The 24,269-nt window shown below is 33.0% G+C and overlaps 1 protein-coding gene across 1 annotated transcript in view; it reads left to right on the plus strand.

Moving 5' to 3' along the window:
* Positions 1–24,269, plus strand: part of LOC117219946 (metabotropic glycine receptor) — a 297,453-nt gene that overhangs the window by 263,537 nt on the left and 9,647 nt on the right. The window contains exons 9-12 of the mRNA XM_033469527.2: positions 278–416; positions 5,184–5,289; positions 9,611–9,772; positions 23,074–23,317. Of these exons, the coding sequence (XP_033325418.2) occupies positions 278–416; positions 5,184–5,289; positions 9,611–9,772; positions 23,074–23,317 (651 nt within the window). The remainder of the gene's footprint in view (positions 1–277; positions 417–5,183; positions 5,290–9,610; positions 9,773–23,073; positions 23,318–24,269) is intronic.

The raw sequence follows: 24,269 nt of genomic DNA on the forward strand, positions 1-24,269 counted from the left end.
ATTGATAATCCGCAATAACATCGACTTGAATTTTTATAAATATTATAAACGACGATACAAAATTAATTTTGTTTAAATTACAAATAATAGTAATTCGGATCAGAATGTAGTTCATTTATGAATTTTACGGATTAATTGAAATTTCTGATTACTGCATATTATTTTTCACAATTAAAGGTCGTCGTTGAAAATCGTAATAAATCGTTGCACAATCTGTGCTTCCGTGATCCCGACATTTTTGCATCGCCGCAGAATAACAAATTATGGTCTGTTTCAGTGGAGGTGATGTTCCTAATTTGGGGCATCAGGCTGTGCATCGTGGTGCGCAAGACACCGTCGGAGTTCAACGAGAGCCGGTTCATCTCGATGGCGATCTACAACGAATTTCTACTCTCAGTCTTCCTCAACGTCTCGATGTAAGTTAGCTAGCTGTGATTACCAGGTCTGCATGCAGCGTATCAGTACCGCGGCGAAACCTTTGCGCTCGTGTAACCGGTGTCGCTAGAAGCCACTTTATGCGAGAGAAGAAGTCGCGAAATATTCAGATCGTACTTTGAAGCGACTGCGATACACGATTCCGCAATTCTTTCTCTCGTGCCGGTAATAAGAGCCGCGGCCGGGGAAAGTAGGAGATGTGCTACGGAATTTCAAAGCGTCCCCATGAAATTGCAGGCATTGACGTACCGTGCTCCTCCCAAATGAAACTTTAAATTCCACGACTTTTGGCTGCTGCTGGCGCAGCTATATTACTTGTCCGAGTGCAGGCTGCCTTGCACTACTTGCCCGACGGAAGACTGACTCGTATCACTCGTATAGTCGTTTCTTTTGGCCGTAGTACCTTTTTATGGCCTGACTACGTGTCTGTTGTATCATTATACTTGCAAAAGCATTTTCCTAGTCATGTGCTGGTTAACACTATTTTTTGTTGTATTGCTAAGTATCTAATATAATTTGTCTGACCACACACTGGTTTATGCTACTTTTATTGTCTAACTGAATGTCTAATAGAATATGTCTGACCACACGCTGACTAATACTACTTTTTGTTGTATAACTACATATCTAATATACTTTGTCTGACTACATACTGCACAATACTACTTGTACAATACAAGTAGTATTGTGCAGTATGGTAGTCAGACATATATTATATTATATATTATATTATTATTATATTATTATATTATTATATTATATTATTATTATATTATTATATTATTATATTATATTATTATTATATTATTATATTATTATATTATTATATTATACTATATTATATATTATATTATTTCTTGTCTGACCCAGGAAAGACGAATACTACTTTACTGACTGCGACCTGAATCGTACTAGTGGTATGATCATAGCTTAGATCATACTACTCTTGTATTGACTGACCACATGTCTATTGTACCACTGTATATTTAATACCTTACATCTGACCACACTCTGACCAATACTACTTGCACATTGTCGAACTCTATGTTGATTCATACCATCTGTCTGGCAGTAGAATTCTTCTCATTACTTGTCCCTTGCCCAAGCATGCATCGACCACTACCACTTGTCTGATAGCAGGTTAACACATACTACTTGTTCAACGACAGGCTGACCCATACTACTTGTCTGTGATCAGATCACACGTGGTACACACTACTCGTCTGACAGTTGAATGATCCTTACCACTTAATCATCAATCAACTTTTCCTCTATATATTCCTCTGTTGTCTGATGAAACAATGGTTCATACTACTTTCTTTACGTCTGTTATTGTGTCATACTACTTTTCTAACTACACACTGACTCGTTCTACTTCATCTACATTAGTCCTCCCTTCGCGACTGACCACAGACTGACCGTAGCGATTTGTCTGATTATACAGCGGCCTACACTACTTGACAGCTCTCTGAGACGAACGCTGACGAATTCTTCACACAAATTACAATAAAATGTCATCCAAAAATCGTAGATCAACTTTTAACATACCGTCGTAAAGCTGATACTTCAATCTATGCATCTATTATGGTTTCACGCAGCAAAACATTTTTTTGGATCTCCTTAGCGACATTTTAACTTGACTAATTTTCGAAAATATCTTCTTCGACTTTCTGACGTATTGTTCGGTGCAAACATGTCCTATAAAGTATAACTAATCTAAATTATAGCGGAGGCCTCACTCGGTTAAATGAAACCGAGATACAAAATTATCAAATTATCATTTTGCAAAATCACGGCAACGTAGACATTCCTATTTTACTGCAATCCAGAATACGTCGAATTTTAGAGTTTTCTAATATTTCTCGAGGTCGGAGAAAATCAGTCAGAGTTTCATGGTCCGTCGGAAACAAGCGATTCAACCGATTCGAATTCTCGGGTCGTTCAAGTTTAATTGTTGGTAGCCGCATGCAGCCTTCGCCGTGACGAAGATCATTTCGGCGGATCCGGTGTAATTTCGAACAGCAGTTTGAGGCGACAAGCGCGGTGGCCGCCTGTGATGTCATTTATTCAGGAATATGTGCACTTGTGCGGAGACATAATAGCTTCCGGTGTTCTGCTCCAGTTCGCGGGGAATGTGGCCGAGTATCAGCGGGATACATTATTAAAATTAACGATTCGTAGCTTCCAGCCAACGTTACACGTTCCGCGGATGCGTCGGTCGCGTCGGCATCGACGTACGCCGAGAGAAACAGGCCATACTAGATCGTTGACTACCTTTGTTTCTGTCGGTCACGTGGCTTCCCCATGTCCGCGACAAATCACGCAAAAATCACAGAAAAAGCTCGAATCAATTTCTCATTTTTAAGGGAGAAATGTGAGCTCGTATACGTCATCAGAATATTCGGAATTGATGTGTGCACGGATCACTATAGATACAGGTCAAAATGAACGTCTGCCAAAATAGACTCAGTTCAAACATTTACAATTACAGTTATACTACAACGAATCAATTAAGTATGCACAACGATTTGTAACAGAACATTAATCTAAATGTATTCAAACGCGTTCAAACATACTCAAACTCACGTAATCACAGTGAAATATCTTAAAATTCATAGATTCAAAATCTATACATTAAAATGAATAATGATTAAAATATAATTAGATAATGTAAAATAGATACAATAAAGTATAAAAGAAAATTATAACAAATATAATTACAAAATATTAACAAGAAATGGTAAATATCAAGTACATAGACTGCTGTGAATCGTTATAAAATCTTGAAACTTGATTACATGAAGCGAAGCGTGTCCACACATATTCAAACTCGCGTAATCATTGTCAAACTACGTTAAATATAAGATGAAATGATATAAAATAAAAATAATAAAATATAGCGTAACAGACAGTGCATAAATATTATTTTAACGTTTACAAACACTGTCGAACATGGGCAAACACTCGCAATCTTGGTCAAACATTTTAATTTGGAGTATTATATTATCACTTTCCGGTTCATTTGAATATTTCCCATGGCTAAAAGTAACTGGATCCATCGAGATCCAGTAGGTTCGTCGGTCCAAGAATGAGGTTTCTAAAAAACCGACGTTGGCGGCAGACCTAATCATGCGCATAATCACCCGTGAAAGTTGAGAGGGGCTGTTGGGGCGAGCAACCAGTAAACCAGGGCTGAAAGCTAAGAAGCAAGTTGGTCCGAAATACAGAGTCTCTTGTGAAAGAAAAAGTTCCGCGTGGAACTTCGGGTCTTCTCGGAAACTCTCGTGGCGGCTGGAACTTCCGCAGCAACCGCTGTAAGACGATCGGTGCACTACAGTTAAGAGATTCGTGCCGCAACGGGCAGTTCGGCTTACGGCGCGACCAGCACGAATATATTGGGCAATACGTTCGCCTAAACCATTCGATATCTCCGTTATTATGGGATTCTCGTCGGGACGTCCCAGGAGAAAAACGTTCCTTTCGAACCACTAAACACTGCCGTATGGAAAATTTCCAGCGAACTATTCGGGTTTTAGTTAACAACAATTTATCATATCAAACGTGTTTATTATCTGCACGTTATGCTGTGCATTATGACTTTAAATGAAATAAATTAACTTAAACAACAGAATTAAGATGAACATGTTACAAAAATTTCGAAATGTTTAAAACAGTAGATTGCATTTACAATTTTTTTAATGGAAGGTGTGAGGATAATGGTTTATTCGGGACAAAAATTTCATGCAATTGGACAGTCATGTAATTTTGTGTTTCCTGAATTTTATTATATGAGCGGGAGAATTTATTTTGTACCTCGAGAATTTTATTATGAGAAAAATTTCAACTATTAATTTGTATTTGTTGAATATTTTATAGGACTTAAAGAAATTATTTTAAACTTAATGGTCATATTAGATGGTTTAAAAAATGTTTCCTAAAAATTAACATTTCCAAACCGATCAATTTGAGCAGTGTACATTAAAATAAAGTATTATAAATATAAAATTCAATAATATAGAATGCAAATAATATAAACAGTGTAGAGGATACTGTGGGAAAATTGCTTAGGCAAATCTAAACGCTATCAAACATCTTCAAACATGCAAATTTAGTTGTGAAAACTAAAGTAAAATGTTGTAAATACAAAATTCAATAAAAAATCAAAATAGCGTACTCAGTATAGAGGATAATACCGTAGAAAAATTATTAAGACATACCTAAATGCTATCAAACATTTTCAAACACATAGATTCAGCTTTGTATACTAAAATTAAATATTCTAAATATAACATTCAGTAATGTACAACATAGAAATAACATAAAAATAACACGCAAGCTTATCAAAATGCTTTAAAACACGCTTAAACCGATACGATCACAATCAAACATCGTCAAGCATACTTAAATCCCAAAAATAGTGTTGCAAACTGTACGAGAAAATTATTCTACACGCATACAAATACTATAAATCACACTTCAACAACCACAAACACCGCCAAACATTTCCTAGATCGTTGAAAAATTGATGCCGAATTTCTCGAGGGAGCTTCGGGCTTGGAGGTTATGTCAATAAACTTTATGTCGCATAAAATTGATTCGTTTCCCCGTCAGCGAGTGATAACAACTTCTCTAGCGGGTGGAAATGGCTACTTGGGGATATAGTCGAACGTTGTCGACAGGAATTCCGGTTTTTGGGTCTCGGGAGATCGAAAAACGGTTCTGACCGGGTGCAATCTTTCTCGTTGCAGGTTGTTCTTGCAATCGCCGGCCAATCCGGATTTATTGTACGTGATATTTTTCTGTCACACCCAGCTTACTGTCACGCTGCTACTGTGCCTCATATTCGGCAGCAAGGTAAGACTGACATCGATCCCCAGCGTTTCCATTTCGCTCGATCCGTGCCGCTTGGACATTTACGCTACAAAATGATACAACTTTCAATAGTTCCGAGGTGGAACGATGGAACCTTCTTTGAAATACAGATAAAACACTGCACGATCTATTTGCAAATAAACAGCAGAAACAATGAGACAATCTTTCGCCATATTATACAATATAATTATATATAGTTCCATAATATATCATAATATATTATAATATATTGTATAGCTATATACAGGGTGTCCCAGGTTTTAATGTTCAAACTTTGTCAGTATATTCTATGGCACAAAGTGAGAAAAAAATTTTATGTAAACATACGTCATATAGAGCTTTATTAAGAAGTTATAACAAAAATTCAGAATAGGAATAGTAATCAACTTGCTGTTACTGCGAGCATTGGCTTGAATAGATCAGCACATACCGTGTGTTTATGTAAGCTGTGTTTATTAACACATTTCGAAAACCCTACCGTTGTTGACAATACATAATTGACATCCATCGAAGATTTTTTTTTATTTTTTTTTTTTAGTTGATTACTATTCCTATTCTGAATTTTTGATATAACTTCGTAATGAAGCTCTATATGACCTATATTTACATAACTTTTTTTTCTTACTTTGTACATTAAAACCTGGGACACCCTGTATAACATTATATAATATTATGTAATATATAGTAGTGTATACTATATATTATATAATATTACATTATAATATTATAATATAATACATGATATATTATATAGTTATTAATCAAAATGAAACTTTGTAAAAAGTGTCTCGTTGCATTTTCTCCTTAAACCAACATTAATCATTTATTGCTTAAAAAATACTTACTTATTCCTTAAAATACGAGGCATAAATATTTATTTAAAAATAATATAAAATTGTCTATATAATTGTCTCACAAAACAGTCAGCTTCAATAAATCCTTCCTTAAAGTAAAAATTAATCTGTTGTCCCCTCTGCTTATTTCTCTGCTTCTTTCTGGTTGAGCAGAAAAAATGTTTCGTCGCTTTATCTCGATTCCAGCGGAAGTTCAGCGTATTCGTTTAAAAAATGCCGGGTAAAATTGTGAATTCCGTGCGAAAGTTTCGCGGACAGTGTCCTCCTGCGCGTCGGATTTATTTATTTATTTCCTGGCGTCCCGGTGGGATTTATTTATTTATCTCCCAGGGGAACGTATCGATCTTTGGGAAATACCGGCCACGGGACCGTGAAAGTTGTAAACTAGTTGCGTGCGTACGCGAGATAATATATTTCGGTCGGCGGGCCGCGCGAAAAACCGGGCTCTTTAAACCACATATTTCATCCGGAAGTAGCGGGCAGCGACGATCCAGGCAGAAATATTGACTGGGAGACCTCGATGATATAGCTCGGGACTACAGGCTGCTGCAGAACCCTCGTTCGAACGTTTATTGAATTTTATTGCCCCCGGAAATAGAAGAATCGTTGCAGCTGCTCTCCCTCTTCAATTTCACTTTCGAATTTGTCAACAGCGGCATAGATTCTCGACTCGGCCAGTGTACGCTAGGCTAGACCTAATCGATCATGATAAAAATCAGTTTAATTCAATTTGATGAGTATTTTGTAAAATAGACGATAATATATTCATTTTATTGTCCTTTTAGAAGAAGTAATTATTTTATGTTGGCATTGTTATTGTGGTCTTCTAGGTTGGTTAAAAATTTGTTCACCTGTGCACTATTATTTAAAATATTCGCATCAATTTGTTGAATATTTTGTGAAACAGGAAATAATTGCATATTGTCATTTTAAAACAAGTAATTTTTCTATATTGTCCAAGTTGTTGTGGTCTTCTAGGTTGGTTAAAAATTTGTAGACCTGTGCATTATTATTTAAAATGTTCGCATCAATTTGTTGAATATTTTGTGAAACAGGAAATAATTGCATATTGTCATTTTAAAACAAGTAATTTTTCTATATTGTCCAAGTTGTTGTGGTCTTCTAGGTTGGTTAAAAATTTGTAGACCTGTGCATTATTATTTAAAATGTTCGCATCAATTTGTTGAATATTTTGTGAAACAGGAAATAATTGCATATTGTCATTTTAAAACAAGTAATTTTTCTATATTGTCCAAGTTGTTGTGGTCTTCTAGGTTGGTTAAAAATTTGTAGACCTGTGCATTATTATTTAAAATGTTCGCACCAATTTGTTGAACATTTTGTAAAAGTGGAAATAATAGAATTTTATTGTTATTTGAAAACATTGAATGATATGTACTGCTTAATTTTTTATATTGTCAAGGTTTTCATGCTTTTCGGGTTCGATAAAAATTTGTACTCTCAACTAGACCTTATTGATCATTAGAAAAAAAACATACTACTTAATTTGATAACTTTTTTACAATAATAGAAAATAATTAAATTGTACTGTCATTTTAAAGTAAATGGGTGGTATTTGTTTTCTTTGTTTTTAATACGGTCGTTATTATTACAATTTTGTCATTAAACAAAATTTGTTTAAATAAGCCATAATTTGTACGTTATATGTTGAATTCAATTTAACAAGTAAGTTTTGCAATCAGGAACAATTGAATTTAATTGAATATTCTTGTCACTTGAAACTAACAATAACACTTGTTATTTTGTAATGTGTCTAGATTTGTACGAATTTGCTATTTAACAAAATTCATTACAACAATCTACTTATCGTGGATTATAAGACGAAAGATTGAACTCAATTTGACGATTGAAATAAAATATAATTTAATATTGTTGTCATTCGAACGGAAGGTGGTGGTGCCTGTTTTTTTTGTAATTGTTAATAAAGCAATTCTTCAAATAGACAAAATTTATATTAGCAAGCAAAACAGTTCAATTTAATTCGACGAAAAGGTTTCAAAATAAGAAATAATTCCATGTTATATAATAATTTGTAATTATTTATTAATATATTGAATTAATTTTAATAATAATAATAATTCCTTGCTTGTGAAAGTAAGGGTGCGGTGCCCGTTTCTTTATATTTTTAATACTGCCACTGTTAACGCGATTTTTCGAATGAACAAAATTTAATATAAAAACTCCAGCCTCGTTTATTAGGCATAACAGAAGAAGTCCAACGCAATTTTACAAATAGCTTTATAAATAAAACATAAGTGAATGTTATTATCAGATGAAAATATATTTTATATTTATATTTTTAATACTGCCACTGACAGTGCAATTCTTCGAGCGGTCATAATTTATTACAATATGCTGAACGTTGTATATTATAACAAAAAAGAAATTAACTGAACTTAGCAAACATATTTCAGAATAATAAATAATTAAATATTGTTGTCAGATGAAAGTAAGGGATGACATTCGTTTCGTTGTATTTTCAATGCTGTCGTTATCGCTACAATTTTTCAAACGAACAAAATTTATTACACTAAGTCAAGCCTCATAGGCTAAAAAAAGAAAGTTCCAACGCGATTCCACCGAACCGATAATAAAAGACCATTAACCCTTAAATGCATATTGTTGCCAATTGTCTACATTCCAGTTCCACTTAATTTTATTCAAAAACCTGAGTATGTGCGTTTCCGAACACACGTTGATAACAATAGACAATAGACCATGTGTGAAATAAAAGACTTGACATTACTTTTGGCGAGTAAGTTATATGTTTTTTGACATTTGAATGTGGTGGGTGATAACCTTCAATGTGTTACTTGGTGAGATATTTTCTTTTTTCGAGTTTAAAAATTGCTTTGTGTCACAACAAAAATCGCAATTGCTTTGCTGCATTTCATTTATAAATAATGTGAAAATTCCTATACTAATAGATAATATAAATACATGACCATTTGTTTACGTCTACAATAATTTTAGTAATAAACGCATATTGTTGCCAAAAGTCTACATACAACTTTTTTTCAAAATAAATACTCAATATTATTACCTAGATTTTTTTATTTATTTTTTACGTAACCTATGACTACATTCCTATAAAAAACGATTTTTTAAAATTCAAAACAAAAAATCATGCATTTAAGGGTTAAGCAACAGTGGATGCATTAACAGAGCAATAAATCGGGTGAACTGAGAATGAACTGCGAGACGAACATGAATTACACATTGGATCGATTGGCTCACCTGTTTCGAACGCGACGATGAAAATCACTCGCACGCATCTCACACTTCAGCCTATTTCGACTCGACCCCCGTTTCACTCTGCCACCCCCGCAATAGGGTGCACACACGATAAAAATGCCAGAACTTCGGCATTCTCGCGCCGCCCGAAAGACCGTGTCGCATAAATTGAAAAGTTTGCCTGTTTAATATAGGCCTACGTGGTGTTCCGCAGCGGGGGCAAGGAGGACGCAAAACACTCGGGGGCGACCGGTAAATTTCTGGGGAAGAGCACCCGGCCACCGGGCACCAGCAACCAGACGAACTCGATCTCCCTTCAGCAAGGAAACTTCACCGACGAGAGCGACGGAGCCACGGTGAGTGCACTCGAAATCGGAGAACGAAAAGATTCGGAAAGTAACAGTTTCAAACTGTTATCTACAGAGTTAAATTTCCCATAATTTGAGTTCGCGAAACATCTCGTGGACGATATTACGACGCGATATTAACCCGAGAAAGATAACCTACGTCGCAGAGGCGCCTGCGAAGACTGTTGATTTTTGTTAATTTTTCATAGAGGTCTAGTGATTTAAGTTTAAAATTACTTAAAATATAAAAAAATATAATATGAATGCATTTTATTTTTACAATAATGCCAAACCTTTAAAATGACTAGATTAACTTAAATAAATATCCATTGTTAGTATAAAATTGACGCCTTAGAAAAGCATGCGCCTCTGAAGCGTATGGTTATCTTTTACGTACGTTGTCATATGGTTATCTTTCTAGGGTTAAAAAGAAAAACTAATACATATTTTTCAGCATTTTTAGTAAAGATTCAAACGGTGCTAATAATTTTTTGACGCGTGGGAATTTTTAAGGTTATTTCAAGGTCATCTTGCTTTTTCTATCATAAACCTATATGTTTTATTTCAGAATCGTATTCTAGATAAAAAGGTGCATAACTTTTGTTTGAAAGATTTTTTTTTGTGGGTCCAATATTTTTTGAGATATACAGGGTGTACCGCTAAAAGTGTTACGAAGCGATATCTCGGTTATCGTTAATAATGGCTAAGGAATGCTAAGGGAACAAATTGTATGGTTATGTGACATAATCTTGTGGTGAAAATAATGGTTTTTTAATGATCGTATTTTTTAACAGTTCAAGATCATCGGTGTATTTTTAAACGGGTTTATATATTCACGTCGCTAAATCGTGATAGCTGAGATCAACGCGGATCCGATGACCTTTAATACCATGACCTTCGTGTCAATGAATACGAAAAATTCTAAAACATTTAAAAATGGAAACTTACACTGAAATAACTATCACAGATAAATCGACAAATTTTAAATGTCTTAGAATATAGATTTGAATTTGTCGTTGTTCACACCTTTTCCATCCCTTTGCACCCTTTTTCCACCCTTTTTCCACCCTTTCTCGTCCCCGCGCCCGTTTGCATCCTTTCCATAACGCGGTGACCTTTTTTAGACTCCCATCGTGCCAGCCACTTCCCGCGCAAAATATGTCACTAATGATATTTTCGCGTGCGTTTCATCAACTAGCGAGACCGGCTATGCTTCCCGTCGATCGCCAGCTGCAATTTCGTTCGTTCCAAATACCGGACATTTCTCCTGATCATTATTAAGTGATTAGGATAACTAGTCCTGCGCCCACAAACTGCTGTTCTTGATAAGCTATTCGGGTTTATTTTTGCATTGAAAATTATACAGGTGCGTCGGAAAGTGCTGAGTAATTATTGTTATTAAATAATATTTAGATTTGCTGTGGAAATTAGGGTCGAATTGCGGAGCTTATATGTCTATTCAAACATCCGCAAACACGTTCAAACCGCTGGAATATTAGTGAGAATAAACTATTAAAGGAGGGTGGGTTTACGTTTGTTTATAAGCGTTTTTCACTGTTGCCGAATATATTGAGGAGATTTTATTTTCGTATATTGAAACGTATTCAAACATGTTCAAACTGCATGAATATTAATCATAATGAACTATTACGATCGTTTTAAAGATAACTGCATTCGCGTAAGTTTACATATATTTTTAATTCTTCCAAAAGTATTGAAGGAATTTTATTTGTGTATTGAAACAATTTCAAACATGTTCAAACTGCAGGAATTTAAATAATAATGGCCCATCGCAGTGGAAGATTTAAAAGGTGGCTATATTGGTAGAGATATGTAAAAATTTTCTATTTTCTGGTAAATATTATAAAAAAATTAATCTATACGTATATAAAAATGAACTATTTAAATTGGCAATTTTAAGAAGGGTTTGTCTTCTAAGTTTTATATACATAGTCAATCCATTTATTCTACATTCTAGATGTACGTGCAAACGCTATCAAATTTACTCAAACTCCTACAATCTTACCCGAACATCATTAAAAAAGAAAAATTCATAAAATATGTATACTAATCTGAGATATCGTAAATATTGTATAAATAAATATTGGAGACAACAATTAATGTCTTTCAATCATTTTCCATTCGGTTACATTCTAAATGAATGAAATTTTGAGTACAATTTACGATAAACTATCTCAATAGACAATCATTAAAAAATCTCTCTTAAAAAGTTGCAATCATTTTTTACCTTGCAAAAAATATTTCAGTGAAATTATTCCAGCTGTATTCAAACTCTCGTAAATGTATTCAAACGACTGTAAACACACTCAAACTACAGGAGAAACAATTAAACTGATCTACTTCGACTGAGAACTTCAACAACGGTTGACATGTAATATTATATGTGAGTTTGTCACAAGCGCAGAAAGCGCTTTAATCGGCCGCCAGTTCAAAGGGTTTCAAACGTATCGAAGGTAAGGTGCAGGTTCCGCGATAAGAGTGCAATAGGTCACTGAAAATCAATGGTGTCTAATCTGGCACACGACACCCCATATGTCCGTGCCCCCCTTCTCGCTACCATACAATCGTACACCGATTAATAGATATCGGGACCGCGCCGAGGCTATTGTACGAAAAGCCGATTAATAGGCTTCACACGGGCCGCTGCGTTAATTACGATATCGACATTAGAGAAGCCGATCTACCATTGCTCGGACGAAATCAAGGCTAACGTTCAGGCACCGCGTACAGCATTACGGACACCTAATCGGGACGTATTGTTGGAAATCTCGGCTCCCACGTGTTCCGTTCTTAAATAAAATGTTACACAGCGACGAGATTATTTCTGGTAAACGTTCTACGATTTAACGAAAATGGTAATTCAATTATCAAAGTACAATGTAAAACACAAAATACCAACATAATAGTGATGCAATCAAATATTATTGAAATATAAAATAACAGTTAAGATACTAAGTATAAATATAGTATAAAGTATACTATATACTAAGTATATAGAATATTTAGTAACATAAGTTACTAAAATATGCAGTAACAATTAGAATACTATTAAAGTATAAAATATAAATAAAATAATGTTCAAATATAAAATACTAATAAAATGTCAGATATCAATTAAAATGTTATTATAATAGAAAATAATAATTAGAATCCGAAATACAAATATAAATTACTAAAATATATACAGTAACAATTAAAATACTATGAAAATATAATATATAAATAAAATAATATTCGAATATAAAGTGCTAGTAAAATATCAGGTACCAATGAAAATATTATTATAATAAAAAATAGTAATTAAAATCCGAAATACAAATATAAATTACTAAAATATACAATAACAATTAAAATACTATGAAAATATAAAATACCAATTAAAATACAAAAAATACAAATATGATACTATTCAAATAGAAAATAATATTACAATATAAAGTATCGATTTAAATACTAATATAATATAAAATATCAATTAAAGTCCTATTAAAATATATATTTTATATAAAACACCAATTAAGATACTACGTTTCATTAAAAAGCTCGATAAAAACATTGAATATATTTTTTTAAACTAAATATGCTACGCTACAATAAATACAGTGTAATACAATTTATGAAATTCTGACATATAAAATACGAACTAAAATACAATGTCAAATTAAAAAACTTGTTAAAAATATAGAGTACATTATTTTGAAATTAAATAAATCATACTGTATTAAATTTATAAAATTCGATGAAATTATTACAAAACCAACGAGAGAATTGTTAATTTGTTCTAAGATGGTGTTTAATGAGACTCAAGATATAATTATAAATTTAAAAAAATAAGAATGAACGAATCATGCGGTTTAAGAGGACATGATTTATGGAGCAATCGTTACACGACTATCTGATGGTTCCATGAATTCCTGGCAACCATGGGCAGCCAATAGCCACGCACAGAATTTCGTCTAGAATCCTGGGAACGCGATGGGAACATGGAGTGGCGAGAAACGAGGATTTAGGACTGAGCATACTAATTCCTGAGATGAGAAACGTCCCATCCGACCTGTAGAGTTCGATAACGCCATATTAGCTGGATTCGATGAAAGCAAAGCTCACAATTAATAGTACTAGATATCGTGGATCAGCTGACATGCATGTTGAATCCTCCCTTCGGTATGCCTCTGTTACCAGAAAATCACTGGAACCATGATCAGAACAACATGAACGATCTACGGGGTGTACAATTTGTTGTATGTTTGACAGTTCGATTTAACAGTTCGATCAATTTTTCAAATCATTTCTGAGAAACCTAAATGGCGCTGAAAGTCATAGAATGTTTATTTAATTAAGTGTCTCATTTGAATTACTTTGTGAACTATTTATTACGACAGGTCAAGTTTTGGATTCATTCTAGATTGATTTTTGGAATTATTTTTATGAAAAGATGGCGCTGCAAACTATAAGTGGTTCACTCGAGTTCATCTAACCTATTTTTGAATTATTGAACATACCAAAGAGATAGAAAATCTTGAATCAATTTTTGGACACATTTTTTAGATACCAAGATGGCGCTGGAAGCCGCAGAAAAATTTTTGAAATTGTTTTTATGAAACCAAGACGGCGCTGACTTGAGTTCATCTAACCAATTATCAAATTATTGATCATTTGGAAATTATACAAGTACTATTCGCAGTATTAAAAATGATTCAAACGAAAGTTGTATGATATTAAAGAGAGCACATAACCTAGTAATTAGTTTCTTGCTATGTTGCTGTATTATTGAATTGCAACGTTGATCGTGAGCTTTCTAAACAAATTAAGAATTTAGTATTGTCTAGCTAGTCATTACTGAGATATTCTTTCGAGGACAATTAATTCTGAATCACCCTGTATAATCGGAGGTTTAGGGTATACCGAGGCTAGATTAAAGTAAGTTTTCTGAACTCCTATTAAGAGTACGACACAGGTATGCTGGAGTCTCGGTTAATCTAGAGTTAATCGAAGTCTGGCCTAAAGTGTACGAAAATCTAATTTATGCGCGGACTATAGCAAAGTTCTAACTCGCAACATAATTAACCTAGACCGTGCCGCCGCCATTATGGGACAGAAAGCAGCCAAAAGCCGTAAAAAACATTTCCTGCTTGAAGTCACACAATTTATTCCCAATTTTCAGATCTTTTACAATGCTCTTATTAATACAGAATAAATAATAAAATTCATCTTCTAACTACATTTATTATAGAATACAACAATTAAATATTGACGTTTGAAAATCAATTTACCATTATTAACAGGTAATTTACAGGCAATGCAAATTAATTAATGACTAATTACGAACAAATTAACAACCAATTGAAAACCAATTTTTTGGTTTCGTTATATTATTTTATTAATTTTATATTAATATTAATATTATATTATTTCAATAACACGAAACATTTAATAATATTACTTTTTTATTAACATTTATAAATGACGATATACTTATAAAACACGAATATTACAGTACAGTAGAGAAAATAATGTAACGTAAAATATAAATGAACTTTGGAAAATTTTATTTCTGCTATAACGAATAGCAGAGTGGGACATTATTCGAACAAATCTTTAGAATGAAATTTTATTCGAAATATATTTTGAATCAATTCCTCAAATAAGAATTTATTCAAAAAATATTTCCAGTAAATTCTTCAAATAAAATTGTATTCGAGTAATATTTCGAATAAATTTTTGGCATAAAATTTTATTCCTATAATATTTTGAATTAATTTCTGGAATAAAATTTTATTCGAGAAATATTTCGAGTGAATTCTTCTAATAAAATCTCATTTGATAATATAATATTTCGAATTAACATTTCGAATAAAATTTTATTTGAATAACATAATCCCTCGGAAAAATTCCCAATTTGCGGGAAATCTAAATTAGATTTATCATAATTCAGGACTGATGAGTGGCAGTCGTAAGAAAGCCCTATGAACTTTCAATCTTAATTATTTAACTTCTCGTTTCTCACTGCAGAGGTCGGCAATTAGAGAAGAAGGGCAGTTTAGTTGGTATGTGATAGTTGGTATCGCCGAAGGCGTGCAGAACCACGCACGAAAGTAACGTGAAACCTCGTCATTAAAAATAATTACTTAATTTCTTTGGTTTTGTAAAGGAAAAACCTTACAGAAAATCCGCTTAAGGGGCAAATCTCCCTAATGAAGTTTCTAAAGGGCGGTTACGCGCGCGGTCTATGAAACTTATACCGATAAATCTACGGCGAATGCCATAAGCGTATTACCAGGCCGAATGTAGGTCGCGGCACTTCTTATCTTATCGTCTGTCATGCCGCAGATCTCAGCCAACCGGCTGTCAACTGTGTCGTTGACGAAAAGAACAGCCATCGCTCTTCGTGTGAAAGAAAACTTTTCGGGAAAGCTCGTCGCGCTAACGGCTAATTTGATACTGTTTCCACTCATCTCGCTTAGGTTGTAGGCAAGACCGTCTTCTTTCTTGTGAAAAGACATTTTTCCAGATCCGCTTAAATTTTGAGTCTTAGAGTTCGATTCTGCTTACAAGAAGAGAGTTTTCGGAAAAGATCAATGTGTCGACAGCTGATTTAATATTTATTTTACTCATTTCGTTTAGATTTCTAAGCAGAACGTCTGTCTTCTTGTAAGAAGAAACTTTTCCGAGAAGATTATATATATATTATAATTATTATTATTATTAGCTCTCTCTCTCTCTCTCTCTCTCTCTATAAATATATATATATCAACTCTCGATACCAACTCTCTCTCTCTCTCTCTCTCTCTCTCTCTATATATATATATATATATATATATATATATATATATATATATATCGGAGGTTTTACTGTACAATGATTTATGTATTATAATTAAATATATTATAATATATAATATATATTATTATATATATATATATATATATATATATATATATATATATAATAATAATATTATTATAATATAATATATATATATATAATAATATATATTATATATTATAATATATTTAATTATAATACATAAATCACTGTACAGTAAAACCTCCGATATCTAAATTCTTTGTTAATCGAACACATTGTAGGTATATTTAACGAAATCCGAGGTTAACGATCCAAGGTCTTTTTTAATTTTAACATTTTAAAAATGGATATATTTTTAACATACTGGTGACAGTTTTCTGATTAAAATGAGACCAAACATGATATAATTCGGACAGATATTTCTCGTCATATAAAATAAAATCAAAGGATCAAAAAGTATAATTTTTATTCGAACGTATAATACTCACCGGAAGGAACAAACGTCTGAAGGGAACCATGGGTCTCAAGTCAACCCTTTGCGTGAAAGAAACGATGTTACGATGCTTAAGAAATGATTTCCACCGATCCAGAGCTACAGTGATCGCGGCATGTAATTTTTACACAACCTGTACGTATTTAAAGATCAAGATATGATATTTTGTTCCGTGCGTAGATAACAAAAGATTAAAATGTATTCTTCATTTTTCGCATTCTATAAGGACATAATCAAATAATATGTTTGTAATTTCTAAAATAAAATATGTAGTCGTAATATTGTCACTATACGTCGTTCGTTTATGTTTGAAACTCAGATAGTCTGGGTCAATATTGACCCATCATCGCTGAACAGAGATTATCCGTTTCACGTCCGGTAGAAGCATAATCAACTATCGTGAGTGTGGACACTGCGGGTCAAAATTGACCCGGCAATCCTTGACCAAAGGTGAACAGTGTTAAATCCAGTAGAAACATTATCGACTACCAGAAAACAATTTTTTGAACATGTCGACTGTCATAAGCTGTCGATTCTAAGTGTTGGCCTAATTTAAACGTGAATGCAAATGAGACTCCAATTAGGGTATAAAATGAAGTATACTCCAAGAGGCACAAAGAACTTGATAAATTAACGCTATGATCTCGTTGTAAAATTGATTTGCTGAATCGTGAAGCACGTTCGATTGTTCATTGCGCGAGAGGTATAGTTATCGAAGCAGAATGCGATTTCCAGGCGGAGATTCCAGCGCGAGGCCGAAGCGACTCGCGTCGCAAATGTGATCAGCCATTTGTGAATTCGCAAACGATCCGGAGTGGTGCGGCGCGGCGCGGCGCGGCGAGGGAACGATTAGGCGATTCTCGGCCAGCCCGAGCGTGGAGTTCGGCCCGGTTGCATTAACCCCGACAAAAGCCCGCGCGAAAAATGTCATCCGCCGGGGCTTTTAGGAGGCCGAAGATTACTGGCGAATCGCAAAAAGCCTGGAAAATTGCGTCGACCTCGAAGACACGGTCGTTGGAACTCAGCGCGAGAGGAGAGAGAGAAAAAAAATCGGGGAAAGGGTGGGGGTATGGGAAAGAGAAGGAAGAGAAAAAGAGGTCGTGCCGAGTCCTCTGTTCTGACATTTGACTGATGACGATTAGCTTGGCCATTCGGGGCCTCGTAAATGCAATTTAGACGCGACACTTGCGCCTGGTGATGGAACGCGCACCCTTTTTGCGAGATTCACACCCCGCTCTGTTGTTGCGAGCCTCTCATATTTCTCGCATCGATCAGCCCGACGAAACGAAATTCTTTGGAGGGAACCCTTTACGTGGCGAAGTAAAACCAATTTGTTTTTTAATTGGTTGGCGAAGATGGCCGAAAATAACCGAAAGCAGAAGCAATGGAACAGGACACGAAGGATGAGGGTTAAACCTTACTTTAGCTCTTCTATGCATATTCCCGTAAATTTTGTCAAGAGAACACACCAAAAATTCAAGTCCCAAGGCACGCGAACCATTGGTTCAAAAGTTATTTTGGTTCGATAATTATACCTAATTAATCATGCCTACATCTAATCAATTATAATTCATTTTTAATATGAAATTTAATTCTCATGAATTTTTAACGTCGGTTTAAATTGTAGTCGATTTTTATATAAATTTAAATAGGGATCTAAGTTATGATAGATTTTTAATAGAATTTAATTGATTTTACAGGAGCGATGTTGACCATGATGAATTTGTATTATAAATTTGAATTACAATAGATTTTTAATAAAAATTTAAGTGTTGGAGAATCTTTAATAGAAATTGAAACCAAAATTTGGAATTTAAATTAAATTTTACATCAAAATCTACGGTAATCAATTGTACCCCTATTAAAAAATGCTTAGCCGTTCGAAACCTAACCTAATCGTACTACAAAAATACTCTCACTCGATCTTATCATAATCTGCTCCCTCTTAACGACCACAAAAAAAAAGTGCCGCAATTTACGGCAAAAAGACTCCATTACCTTAATGCAAAATATCATAGGCCCTCGTTAATGGATTCCGTTCTCGTCCAATTATCGATTGTCGTTTCAAATTAAACATTCGGAAGAAAGCCTCTCCGGGCGTTCGCAATGAGTACGATTAGCATAAAGTGACGTCCCCCGAATCGGTGGCTACATTGTTGAAATCTCGCGATTTAATGATCATTCATCGGCTGAGTGTCAGTAATAATGAGCGTCGTGTATGCAGGCTCCGCCGCCGATTGCGCACAATTATCGACGGAATTACCGCTTTGAGAATTATAAACGGCCGACGGATTATGCGGAATGTTTAAATCAGTGACGAGCATGATGTTGCATTTAGAATCACGCGCGCATTCACCGGTTGCTAACGGCCGAACCGGATGCGACACGCCTACGCGATGCGCTCGCGGGAAACGTGGCGCTAATTCATTCGCGAATCATTCGGCATGGATCTTCACTCGACACTTTTACAACCGGACTGCTAACTAATTGCCAATTAACCATCCGATCATTACTCATTACTTGTTCATTCTTGTCACCCGGTTTCACCATTGACTACCCATTGTCCATCCTCGATATCTAATTATCCAATTAATCAATATTCTGTCGCGCAATTTTTCACTGTCCCTGTTGCGTGCTGTACGGTGTTCGAAAACTTGTTTCGATTCATCATATTTTTTTGTTAAAATTGCGTTCGTCAAACAATTTTCGTTGGAAAAGGAACAAGAAAAACGAAATTGTACACTAGCTATAGCGTCACTTTAATAATCAATCTATAGTCCTCACGCGACAAGAAGACACCTTAGTGTTCACATCCCCCCCCCCCCTTACTAGCTGTCCCGCTGCAGCGATCGGTCGCTATTGACCGACGGCGATCAGTCGGTCTCACTGCAGCGATCGGTCGCTATTGACCGACGGCGATCAGTCGGTCCCACTGATCGCCGTCGGTCAATAGTCACCGATCGCTGCAGTGGGACAGCTGGTAAGAGGGGGAATGTAAACGAAGAAGTGCCTTCTTGCCCCGTTTCTATTAAAAATGGCAAATTGAAACAGAGAAAGAAATTATCCATTGTCTATTTTGTTAGAAGAACACCTATGGAGAGAGGGAGAGAGAGAGAGAGAGAGAGAAATTCCAAGAAATATTTCTCCAATATTTTTATATTGGAGATATTTATATTTTTATATTATTCCTAATATCCAATGTTCATCAATAATCTTGTTTTGCCGAAAACGATGGAGGAGGATTTCTAATATTTAATGTACATTCTTATTAAGAAAGACAAAAAAATTGAAACAGAAAAAGTAATTATCCATTACCTATGAAGGTCAAATAAACATCTATAGAATTTACTAAAAATGTTCCTTCAAATTTTCTATAGGGTTTTCTAGCATGGAACGTACATCGATGATTTTGTTTTACGAAAAGTGCTACCCAAAATTTTCTGGTACACAATCTACCAATTTATTGAAAAGAAAAATTTAAACAGGAAAGAAAAGTTATCCTTTGTCTATGTTGTCCCATAAACACCTATACATATAATTGAACGAAAATGTTTCTCCAAAATTTCTGTATAGTTCTGTAATATCTAACGTATATTAATAATTTGATCTTTTCAAAAAGGTTTCTCAAAAATTTTCAATACTTATTCTACTAAATAATTGAATAGAAAATATGGGAAAGAATTGATCTCTATATTGTTCCATAAATTTCTATGTAATTTATCCAAAATGTTACTGTAAATTTTATACGATTGTTTGCAATATACCCTGTACAATTCTGATTTAAAGAATCATTAATTATAATTCGACTGAAATTATAGATACAAGTGCAAAGTATCGAGAAAAGAAGTTGCCAAAACCGTCACTTCATTGTATTATTATTAGTTAGTATTTTTTAGATCCTTTGTTATCATATTGCTATATAATAACCATATTATATAATAATAACTATTATTATTAGTATTATATAATTATAATTATTATTATTAGTATTATATAATTATAATTGCATAATAATATTGAAATAATAATATATAATTATTAGTTTTATATAATTATAATTGTATAATAATATTATAATAATAATATATAATTATAATTGTATAATAATATTAAAATAATAATATATAATTATTAGTATTATATAATTATAATTGTATAATAATATTGAAATAATAATATATAATTATTAGTATTATATAATTATAATTGTATAATAATATTATAATAATACTATATAATTATTAATATTATATAATTATAATTGTATAATAATATTAAAATAATAATATATAATTATAATTATATAATAATATTAAAATAATAACATATAATTATTAGTATAATATTATTAGTATTGTATAATGCTTGTATTATTATAGTATTTTTTTAGATCTTTTGTTCATCCTATACATGGATGACGCTATTCCAGACAGTAGGCTTATGGAGGCAGACCCCGTTTACTTTTCTAATAGCTGAATCGAATAGATGTGATCGTGGACCCCGAATCTCATCAGCTGATTCCCAAATCCCCTTCTACTATCCCCTTAATCCTTATCACTGATGGAAGCTGAAAACTTTCGACGTGGAGGCGAGATCTTGGTGGCCAGACATCTTGGTCCGTCTTTGTGGCACACGTGGCTGAACTGTATAAGAGATCGGACTAGTTATGCATTAATTCAGTGTCAGCCGTTTAGGCTCCTCGTCTAAAGGAACCCTTGAATCGACATGCACTAATTAAATATCGTAACTGCAATTATTCATCTTTGATTAATGACAAAATGAAATTCTTTGTGAAGGGACTGCTTATTGTTATTAATTATTGTAAATCAAATAGTCTGCGGATTTTTATAATTTGTGTCAATGAAAATATAAAGGAATATCCTTTAATATAGATCGTAAAATTTATTTGCAAAATTATAAATAAATGAATGATGAATATCAAAGAAATTGTAAACGACTATATGGTGAATATTTAAAAAATTGTAGATGGATAAATGATGAATATCAAAACAATTGTAGATAAATAAACGATGAATATTAAAGCAATTATAAACGAATAAATTACGAATATTAAAACAACTGTCAGATGAATAAATTATAAATACTAAAACAATTATAAATGAAAGGATTGTAAATACTGAAACTTTTATTAATGAATAAATTATAAATATCGAAACGATTATAACGAAAAAAGTTGGAAAAAATTCCAAAAAAATGGAATTTATTAAAATGTATAATTGAGAGAGAAAGAGAGAGAGAGAGAGAGAGAGAGAGAGAGAGAATAAATATCCTTGCTGTTATTCGTTCGTAGAACAGATCGATTTGGTTGAAAAGAATGAAGAGATTCTATTGTTCCATTGTGTTGTAAATTTAAATATCCATTGTTCGTTTTTCATTTTTTGTGGGAACTTTTGTTAACTTTTTGTGTCCCGATGATACTTCATTACAGAACCTCTTCCATTGATTCTTGATCTCTTCCAATGTTTTACAGTGATTTTATCGAATTCCATTTTATTACTACGCACATTTACAAAATATTCGACCGGAAAAGTATTTGCACTTAACACCAACATAATTTAATATAGTCATAATGAATAATATATTCCAAACATTATTTAATAAAAATTATGCTGGTCGAGATAATATGCTCGAATAAAATATCAAAGCTGACAGTTAATTTAATATTAATAAAAACTATACTATTTTATATTATATTATTATTATGATATTATTATTATTACATTATTATTATTATATATTATTACAAATTATATTATTATATGCTTGAATGTATTTAACAACGACTATCAAAATCAGCATTTAATTTAACGCATTCTTAACGAAATGATATATCCTAAATACTAATTAATAAAAATTATATTGTACTAAAATGAAACTATAATTTTCATCGAGTGTACAACAGATAAATATATTTTATACAAAATACGAATACGAATTCATAAATTCTGTTTCTTTTGATTTTTTCAGGAAGAGTTCCGTCGATTCATAAATCAGTTAGAGGTCCTCAAAGAAAAAAACATTCTTCTTGGCAACCATCATTTAGTGAACAAGTTGGTGGCGATGTACGAGGCAGCAAATCGAGCAGAAACACAGGTGTCCACGATCCAGGCGATCTCTTCAAGTATGAGACTGAACGATCTAAATGGATCCACGGCGATCGCTGAAACGAACGTTGGAGGATCCTACCAAGTCGATGGTGACAAGAAAGCTGGTAAGTCAGCAAGCAACGATGTCGATTTTTATTGTTTTACAATTTTCTGTTTCGTCAGGCTTCGCCCAAAATTATTTTTCTTATCTGAAAAAAACATAAATTTTAAACATTCCTTTATCTTATTCTTTATCTTATCTGAGAACAAGATGAAGCAATTCTTTTGACGTAAATATCAATTTAAATAATTCTTTTCACATAAATGTAATTTGAAATAATTCTCCTGATATAAACGGAAATTGAAATAATAATTTTAGCATAAAAACAAATTGCAATAATTCTTTTAACATAAACACAAATTGAAACAATAATTTTGACATCAACTGAAACTGAAATAATATTTGTTTTATTTAAACGTACCTTGAAATTACAATATCTTTCCATGCAAACGACGATTATAATAATTTATTTAACAATCAATTGAAATGGCAAAAGTTCGTTATGCAAATTGCAATTGCAATATTTTTCTTGTCAGATACAAATTAAAATTCCATTTCGACCCAAGCTCGAACAGAATTTTTCAAATACAAATTTAAATCATTAAAATACTGAAGTTCAGCCTAAACTAGTTTTAGTTTTACATTATCATTTAATATATTAAACATTTTAATACTTTTCTAAATACAATATAAATTCCTTTATAATTTATTAAAAAACTGCACAAAATCTTCTTATTATATTTATATAGTTACAAAACTTCCTCAATCAAAATCAGACTTAAATTATCAACCTCGAAATATTTATAAATAAAATATAAACGTTCCTTAAAATATTTTCTTTCCCGTCGTAAATAAAATAATTTTCGAAATCCCACTTTCTTGCATCGATATATTGTCAAGTTATAAACTATACTATAACAATTAATCATCGCCTGTTCAGGTTATGTCAAAGTTATGTCAAGATTATTTTTATACTATTATATTTATATAGTTATGAAACTTCCTCGATCAAAATC

This window comes from Megalopta genalis, chromosome 5 (genome assembly GCF_051020955.1).
Source record: "Megalopta genalis isolate 19385.01 chromosome 5, iyMegGena1_principal, whole genome shotgun sequence".
Taxonomy (NCBI): domain Eukaryota; kingdom Metazoa; phylum Arthropoda; class Insecta; order Hymenoptera; family Halictidae; genus Megalopta; species Megalopta genalis.